We start from the raw sequence: 9,921 nt of genomic DNA, 5'->3' as shown, positions 1-9,921 counted from the left end.
TATTTTTCACTGTATAGTTATTTAATATAAATTTTCATTCCAAATGCATAAGTTGTATATACAGTCTTTTGAAATGTAACTATTTTTTTAAGAACATTCTATATTGTTTAAAATGTAGCCACTCTATTTATTAATAAAAACCCCAAATATTAAATTAATTACAATGCAGCTGTTACTCCTGAAGCATCTTCCAAACTGGGCTGTTTTCTATTATTTGGGCTTTTGTCATTGCCATTTTGTAACGAATATCATCTGCTTGTGGCTTGGAAGTTATCTTAGAGGAAAGAAAAATATTATGAGTAGGACATTATCAGGTAATAGAATATTCAACATCTTTTCAAATAGTACAAATGTAAAATTGTTCGGCAGTGAAATTTGAATTATGTTTTCTGAAGTAGATATTCAGGAATTATGTACAGAGAGGTGATCTGATGTATCCCTTACATGCAAGACCAGTCCTAAAATAACCAGTCTTGTCAGCTTTGCATCTGATTATCTGGACGGCATTTCAACAGGAGCTGGTATGGTAGCTCATTGGTTGGTTGGGTGGTTTTGCTCCCTTGGCCTTGTCTGTTAACCTGGAGCAAAAAAGTTCATTCTGTAGGCCCTATACCAGTTAGGGATTCTGTGGCAAAAGATCAGCTCCTTAAACTGGTTTTGCACTGTATCAGTAAGAGATAATGTAATGGCAACCAGATTCGTGGTATATACAGTCAACACTTCTTATGGGGCTCTGCTGTTGAGGTTTTGTATAAACATTCTGAACAAGCAGAAAAGCAAATTCAAATTTATAGTATCAGCAGTAATCTTAAAAGCTATAAGGTTAATGCTGTATTAAGGGACTGGGCCAAACATCACTAGATTCCATAAAAAGCTTATGTGTTTAACAACTTTTGCCATATAATAAGTGAGACATAGCTTACACACGTTTAAAATGATGAATACTCTAAATAGGATAATGGTTATTATTTTGAGATGCCCATTTCAGGAAAGGATAAAAAGTAAATTTGTATTTGATTCCTAACATGTCATTCAACCTGCTCTTTTTATTTTTGGTACGTGGGATGCTGCTAGTACTGTTACAGTTAGTATCTAATTTGTCTTTACAGATGCTATTAAGAGCTTTTAAAGTTACCTTTAACAATAGTTTAAACACTCGGCTAAAGCATCAGAGTAACAGTCCTACCTCAGTGTATTACAGGGATTGTGGTCAATGTGACCCAAAACGTTCCGTTAAGGAAAAATAAGTATTTTTTAGTTCTTGGCATTTCCTGGCTAATATGCTTCTGAAGTTCTGAGGAACTAATATTTTTAAGTATATGCAACCAGACTTACCTTAGCTATAGTTAGCATTAACTTAACAGTTTCAGCAGTATTATGAACTGGTATTATACGTAGGTTACTGCCCAGGAATCTACACATCAAAATAAATTAAGGTTACTTTTAGAATGCACATTTAATTTATTATGCCATAAAACTCAAAAAGCATTCCTGCATGATAGAAACAACTTCTTAGTGTGCCTTCACCAAGAGCACACAGAAGATTGCTTTTTTCTTTAAAGGCAACTGGAGAGTTCATGCTGTTTGTATAGCCATCTGTCCCATTTCTGTACCACTTGTTCAGGTGGGATTTGGAAGGGCTCATTTTTTTTTTTCTGGGGTTCCTCGACGATCAATCAACACTTCTTACATGTACATTCAGAGAGAACTAAACCCTCCTCTGCTATATTGTTGAAAACTGTATGTTCTCAGTGCCATTAAAAAAATGTTTGGGAGTTTTTATGGCTTTGGAAGAACATGGGAAAGTATCTAAAAACACTGTGCTAAAAATACTTCAGAACTTGACCTAAATCGTTGTAGTGTTCTGTCTAAATACAGCAATCTGTACGTCAGATATGATTAAGATAATGGGATAATTCTGCTAAGAAATTGATGTAAAGACTTGTTCATTCAAATAATTTAACCTAAAATTCATTCTCTAAATAATGTTATTCATATGCATTCATTCTTAAGAATGGACTATGAAGATTTAAAACATTAGCATCAGTTGGCATTCGGTGCAGTCATGGAGGAGAGAGAGCTCAAAGCTTAGGCAAGCACAGAGCCTCTCCCTCTCCTTAGACTTGTATCTTTAGTGTGTTGTAACATGGCAACAAAGTTAGCATTGCTGCCATTTTCTGGTGTAGATCTAAAACATGATAGGGACTTACCAACAAAGAATGAGGAATTTTAAATAATCAAAAATTTAATCCCAACAAAGTGCCCAGCTGCTCTGTTGTGTACTCCCCTGTGACCTCCCCTTGCGACTGCCACCTGTCCTTCCCCTCAGTCTGTTTGATGACTTGGACACGTTCATGTTAAGACCTATGCTGGTTAGATACCTCCTGATCTGAACTTGGCTGCCCAATCTTCTGATTAGCAAAAATACATGTTGTAGGCAGTGCCCTTCCCTAAGAATAGGTACTCATGTCACTGCTGAGTTTTGCTAAAATCTGATGCAGAAACGGTGGTCTGATTTACATTTAGGGATTATGGAAATAAATAGATGCAACTTTGCTAATACTAGCAAATGGACTAAGTGAAGGGTGAATGAATGAAGTACAACAAATAAACAATTACATGTACTTACCTAGGTCCATGAAAATCCATTTCTATCAATAGTTTTGCTTTCAATTACAGCATGTCTAAGTTTAGTTTGTATTTTATTAATTTGACCAATGGGCAGAATAGTGGCCATTACAATACATCTAGTCTTTGCTCTGAGGTGTTTAAAAATTAACATAAGGATTTTCTGATGATATTAGTGGAATGCTCATTTGTGATGTGATGATAAAGATTGCTTTTCTCCCCCTTCCCCTGTAATGTACGCAACCCTAGATAAAGTATTCATGGTGTTGAACAACAATCCTATAATGCTCTTGTTAAAATTAGATAAGTAATAAATTAGATAAGTAAATAAAAATCCTTCCCCAGTTGCAACAAACCCATAGACAAGCAGAAACACAGGAAGACCTGAAAATACCAGGGGATTTTGAATCCCACAAGTGACTTGCAGTTTGAAAGAATATGGCACAAGGATCAACCCCACCAATGCAAAAGGTGAGTCAGTGATTTACATACAACAGCAGAACTCCAAGCTACTGGGTAGTAACAAAGCACATCTAAAACATAGTTGTGCCTTGTCACCATCAATTTGGTACGGCCTGCAATGACAAAACTTATTTTAATAAAATTACTGACTTGCCAAATGGAATATAGTTTTAAGACATCACATTTGTTAGTGATCAAGATGTGCACAAAATCTGTTGTACGTAACCACAAAGTAGATTGAGAATTAGCATTGCCATCAGCTGAATAACATGTTCTTGCTGAATGGTGGCAGAACTTTTAAGACCTCTCATGAAAATCTATGAAATTTTCACAAATGGGTAATAGATTTCCTACATTTCATCCTATACACTCTGCCACTCATCAGCAATTGGCAGTGTGCCCAGGATTTAATGAAACGTGCTAGTTTCAAGGAGGTAAAGATCAAAGACTGCATTAGAATAGTCACTTCTTTGATGTCAAGAGTGAAAGTCAGCTGCAGTGAGGGCTACTCTACCTACCAGAAAACAGTTTTGACTACAAGCATGGAACACAATCTGGTAACTGTTGTCAGTAGGTATGTACCGAAACATGCAGGTTTTCAGGCTTCATTAGAAATCACAAATAAAGTTTTAAACCAGTTTTAATGTCCAGTTTTGTACTTTTGTTGTAAAATAACATTGACTATTTCAATTGTTCTAGCTCTGTATAATTGACGCTGTTCCAAGTAAACAGATTTTAAAAGCTGGTAAAGAGTCTGTACTTTATAATAAAGCCTTTTCTCATGAAGGAAACTCGCCTCTTCTGTTGTATAAATGACCATGAAAAGATGCTGACAGAGCCAAGAAAAGTGCCTAATTTTCCTGTTCAAGAGAAAACTTTAATTATATTACATAGCCCTAAAGTGATTGAAAGGGATGTTACTTGCTGTGTTTTGAGGAACGTCCCCTTTTGTTACCTATGACATGTCAGATTGATTAATTTAGTATTCATTTGCCATTAATAAACACATGCTTTAAATAATTTTCCAGTGCATTAGCAAAATAAAACTCATATTCCTGAAAATAATTCCTAAAATAACATTCCTAAATCTAGGACTGCTACTTCATTTCTTCATAGCAACAAAAATTTTTGTTTGAGGTTGAAGCCATACCTTTTCTGAATCCTAAACATGACATTCCATTCTTCCGGTCCATGAAGAGCGGCTGACAAAACCAAAAAACCGTTCCGATGAATGTTTATAAACTTCTGAATTCTTCTGAAAAACTGCTCTTCCCCTGTCATAAGCAAGTCTTGAGTGGCTGCCAGTATAAATGCAAGACCTATTGAAGAAATTGACATAAATGAGTATGTCACGGCAGTAACGTGATTAAGTTCTCACCACAAACCAGGAAGCGCGAATCTGAATTCAACCATTTCTTTAAAAGGGAATGGAACAAAACACCTGAATGAATTTACACATCCTGACAGTGAAATGCGATCATGAGATTTGGCCAGCGATGACTAGTGTTTTTAAGATAAAACTACAAATAACTCTGTGGTTATTTTTGACCATAACATCAAAAAACCCCAACTGTTCAATCCACTCAAAGTACAGACATCTGAATGCCTTTGAAAGCACGCACTTCAGCAACAGGCAGCTGCTATAATTAAATGAATTTAGGGCAAATGCAAAGACTGATTGAAGAGCTCAGCAAGCCCATTTTCTAAATGAGATAAATAAACACACCTGTAACATAATAAAAGTAACCTAAACTATCACAAAAAATGAAATTGTAACCCTATCAAATAAGTGATTCTGAAATAGAAAGTTAAGAAGGCTGAAGTTTAGGAGGCTTAACAATCGAGGATACAAAAGACTAGGCCAATGTGTCCCTTGTTACACCTCATAGTTCAGGAATGCTTCAGCTTAAGGATCTTGTCTACCTGTCTAAAGCATCTTCTGCTCTAAAAAGGAAGGACAGATATTTCATATTTGCAGTTGCAATAATCTCCTAATCAAACCTGCTCAATGAATCCTTTCCCTAACTCCTCCACTACCACCAGGTCTGCAAACTCAACTTGGAAGGTGAAAGCCAAGGGTCTTGGTTCACTCGTGTGTTTACAGCCACAAATACTAAAAATCCTGATGGCTGTCTTATATACTAATGGCACTTAGCATGTTTGCTCAGTTATAACACGAATTTACTAAACAGTTCAGCTGATCACCAAATCCAATATAGCTGTTCTGCAATACATCCAATACAATCTGACAAAAAAGTAAAAACCAATTAAAATGTTTCATCCTCAAAGTTCTCCGCCCCATCCTCTGATTTATGTGCAATTGCAGCACAGCTCCTTCCACTACTGCACGGCATTCCAACAAGGCAGCTTTTATTCAGTTTAGTGTAGCCTACAGCAGGGCCTGATCTTGGACCTCACCAGAGCTAATGAGTTTAAAAACATAAACTTCAGAGTACTGTACCAGAAAGAGGAAAAATCACGGATCCAATTTCCACTGATTCTGAATATCGAACTCGGTGTTGTTGCCTCTGTAGAACTGTAGAAATTTCATGATTCTAAATAAGTTTTAAAAGGTTATTTTAAAAATACATTTTCAGCCAGCAAGTTAGAAATATTTTTAAAGCATTGCCCGAACCATTATAGATAGAACTTTGGCATTGCTGTTTAAAAACCGTTTTTTATTCCACTCGCAATAAAAAATTAGTAAAAAGTTAATTAAACTTTTTCCGTTAATCAAATTTTGAAATATTTGCATTGGAAGTTCTCAAACATTGAATGACAATTTTGTATGCATACATTCAGTTTGCCACAGGAAACTCTTGCATAACACATAAAGGAGCTCAAACATTTTACAGTCTAATTTTGTAAGATGTGCTAAAGGAGGATTTGCACAAGTGAGGAACATACAGTAGTGTGTTTCTATGACTCTGGTTAATTAGACAGCATTATTTTCACAGGTGTCAGCATTTCATTTGGAAGATAGTTTAGAAAATCCGTATGGGACATGATTTTCTTTGAAGCTTTTTGCAGAATGCAATCCACTCAGGAAAACTAGAACATGGCACTATGCAACATAATAATCTACAGAATGGAGCAGGTTTGGATATATTTTTCAGCCTGAAAAAAGCATTTCTGCAGCGTGTTCTACCACAGCTGCTCAAGCACACACATTTTAAAGATTAAACCACGGAATCCTTTTTAGCTAATAACATGTTCTTTAACCTACCCATTTAAAATGTAGCCAACCGGCCTATATAGGAAGTGTCATGATTTAGTAGAAGAGTACAAAATAAAGTCAGGACAGCAAACGAACCCTGAAGGAGACTGTAACCAGAAATGTTACGCTTTCAATTGGTCTGGAAAGGGAACACTCAATGACAGCTGCTTATGAGGTGTAACTACAATTTTGGAAAAACTCACTGCTTCAAAGCCACTGCTGACAGTGAATTATTTAATGCACAAATATAAATAACAGCTATAAGAAAAGGATAGCTGCACAAGGGAAAAAAAAAAAGCTCATAACCAAAACTGATACAAAGCAATGCCTTTGTAAAAGAAGAGCCATCTTAAATTTGTATTCAGCTATTTCCATACCTTTGCTCACTGGGAGGCCTTACCAACAGCAATAGTTTTGAGTAGAGCTGGGACTCTTATTAATGAGTGAGTTATGCTGGTATAGCTGATGAGATCACTGCCCTCCAATACCTCTCACCGCATTATGGATTAAGTTGCTGGAAACTGAAGCAGTTCCCAAACTGGAACAGTTTACAGGCTGTCATTCCACGACAAGCAGGCAAATAAGAACAGGCTTTAAACTGATGTGATTCAGGAATTACCTTAACACCATTCACCCATTTATACAGCAGAGACGGGGCGATAACCTTGTCAGCCAAAATAGCATAAGATCTCCTTGCTTGTGAATCAAAGCCCTCTTGCCTCTAAATTCTCTTCAGCTGGCATGAAATTGATCTCAGCTGCAGGAACTAATTACCAGCTCCTTGACATACCCTTTCACTTTACTGAGGAACACAGTCCAGGCTTCTGATATTAACGGACAGAAATATACATAAATATCCGTAAGACTCACTAATTTAAACTGAATTGCACACTGACTGAGTAATAATCTACCCCGATGTTTATAATGTGTAGTAGAAAATAAAGTGCTTAGGAAGAAACTCAGAAAATTAAAAAAAATTCTGATGGAATTATTCATAGTGCTAACTGAAAGCAGCATCAGTGCAGGGCAAAAATGATGAGTCAGGAAGACAATCCTAAAGCAGTATTACTCAGAATAGCAGGTGGCAAGAATACTAAATAGGTACAGAAGGAGCTAGGAGAACCCCTCCCCCGCAAAAAAAAGAACCAGTACTATAGTAAAAACAACTTCAGACTAATGTCACTGTTTTATCTCAAAAAACTACATTCATTGACATTGCATAAAGTATTTTCACATATAGAATATAGGAAATGCTTCTTTCAGCGTTTCTTAGTGAGTCAGATGCTGCTCTTAACAAGGGGTATTGTACCTGCAGAGCTGTACTCATGATAACTGTTGTTATCCATCTTGACTGCTCCTGCCCACCGCTCTCTGACATTTTTTTCACGGGGTTAATGGCTATCCAGTGAAACCTCAGCTGCCACCTTCCGAAAAGCTTAGAAAAAATGACAAATATTACCTGACAATTAAAGAGGTGAAATGTTTAAGGCACACGGATCCATTAAAGATCTGATTAAAAACCAGGGCACTACCCAACTCTCCAAAATGTATACAGGTGCCTACTACCAGTGAACTAATTTAAGATGGTAATTAGATACCTACATGGCTTTAAAGAATCTGCAGCTGAGAGGGCTTCCACTGTAACTCATAACAGAGAGAGCAGCATCATGAGTAAACGACTTCAGAAAAACATTCCTAAAAGCAGTTACAATGACTAAGGGACGTTTGCCTTATTTTCACAGGGCACATTTGTCACCGGGCGCCTTTTACACTGAGATCCTTTCGGGAAGACTGCCCCGGGCCTCCGGAGCCCCCACCGCGCCACGGGCCTGGGCGCTGGCTCTTTTCACGTACGCTTGCATTTCGCGCTGATGAGAATACTCCTGGATACCCAGCTTGGCGGGCGCTTCCGTCTCAGTGAGGCTCAGGCGGGGCAGCTGGGGACGCCGAGGCCCTGAGGCGGGTGCCCGGGGCGCGGCGGGACTGCCGGTTTCCTCGGAGCCTTTGCGCCAGCTGGGTCCCAGTGTAAGCTTTAGTCCGGCCTCTCCTCTTTTTACAAACCTCGTAAGGCGCTAAAATGACATCCCCGTGGCTCGGCGGGGCAGCGGCAGCACTGGCGACAGCGGGCAGGCACCGCCCGCCCCGCGCTTCCCGCCCGTCGGGCCGGCCGACCCCCGCCGCGCGCAGTGGCCGCCGCGCCTCTCCGCCTGGCAGCGGGGCGTGGAGCGGGGGGCAGGTCCGTCCCCGGCACGGCCGGGCCTCCGCGGCGCTGCCATCTGCCTCCCGCCGCCCTCGGGGGGAAGCGCGGCAGCTGCAAGCAGCCTTGCGTCACGGCGCTGAGGAATTAAGAGGCGGCAGAGAAAAGCTCCCAGCAGCCAGATGAAGAGCGCGTAGCGTACTGCTGAGAAAGTAACCCAGGCCTTGGTGGGAGGCGAGGAAGCACCGAGGCCGGTGGCCTTCCCTCGGCCCCCGCCGGCTGCCCGACCCCTGGGGCCCGCGCTGTGCCGGGCGCTGCGGCAGGCCCTGTCGCCTTGCAGGCGTCCCCGAAAAAGGCCTCCAGAAATGTGTTGCCGGCCTGAGAGGCTGCTGGCGTGCTGCTATAGATTGTGTGACATTGTTAGATGATAAAAAGGACTGAAAGGGCAAAAATGTGGAAGGACACCAGGCAGAACAAATGGGTGTAATCAACAATAATGGTAATAATTCCACTTTTGCATAGGAAAAAATACTGAGGGAGTGTTTTTGATGGACAGCTAATTCTGCAGCTGTTTCTGGGGAAGAATATTCCAAATTAGTTTCTATGATATTCTAAATATAGAAGTTACACAGTACAAAAATGTGAAAGCAAGGAACAGCACCGCTTTCAGTGAAAGAGAAATACTGGGCATGTTGGAGCTTCTTTTTTCATCATATGAGAGGAAACAGTAATTCTTTTATGTGGTAAAGAAGAACTGGAGCACAGAGTCATTAAAAGTACTGAAAAGGAGCACTGATTTCCAGCTCTGCTCTTCACCCAGCATGTGAATCTAGACTCATGCCTATCTACTGAAACCAGTAGTTTTACTCTAATAAAAGCTTTTCATTTTAAAACTCTTTTAAGAACATTTTAAAATCAAAGAAAGTTACCTTGTTTATATATTAAAAATTATATATTTAAACAGTGAATTATCTGGCTTCCTTAGAAATAATTAGACATCTTAGTGATTTAAAGATGACTCTTCTTTTTGTTTCAGACAAATAAGTGGAGTGACATCTGATTACCTACTTCCATTTGTTAAATGCACCCAAGTTACAGGTACCCCTCACTGCAAGGCTATGGAAATGTCATGCTGCTTTTGATAGTAAGTTGAATATTTCTAATACTAAATTTTTAAATTTGTGTTGATTATAAATTTGAAAGTCAGCAAATTAAAGGAAAATAACAAATGAGGTAACCCGGCTGCAGTGTTCTGGAGAGCTGTGACAGGACCAACAAACCATGCAGCCACGTGCTCTGACTGCGTACAAAAATCAGGGAGATAAGAACATAGGGAATTATTTTAAAATACAGTTATAAAATAAGGCAGTTTTATGATGAGGATTGATGATCCTGCTGACATCTGCTGATGCGAAGT

General features: G+C 39.2%; 1 protein-coding gene across 1 annotated transcript; it reads right to left on the bottom strand.

The window, feature by feature from the left end:
* Positions 1–9: 9 nt before the first annotated feature.
* C6H1orf146 (chromosome 6 C1orf146 homolog) lies at positions 10–5,615 on the bottom strand. The gene is made up of 4 exons (XM_009941163.2): positions 5,552–5,615; positions 4,241–4,409; positions 1,336–1,414; positions 10–274 (listed from the first exon to the last, which is right to left on the bottom strand). Exons 2-4 carry the CDS (start codon positions 4,369–4,371, stop codon positions 173–175), a joined length of 312 nt encoding a protein of 103 aa, XP_009939465.2. The 5' UTR covers positions 4,372–4,409; positions 5,552–5,615; the 3' UTR covers positions 10–172.
* Positions 5,616–9,921: the final 4,306 nt, after the last annotated feature.

Source organism: Opisthocomus hoazin, chromosome 6, assembly GCF_030867145.1.
Source record: "Opisthocomus hoazin isolate bOpiHoa1 chromosome 6, bOpiHoa1.hap1, whole genome shotgun sequence".
Classification (NCBI taxonomy): domain Eukaryota; kingdom Metazoa; phylum Chordata; class Aves; order Opisthocomiformes; family Opisthocomidae; genus Opisthocomus; species Opisthocomus hoazin.
Note: the sequence above shows the minus strand (reverse complement) of the source record. Positions and strands in the feature narration are given on the sequence as shown.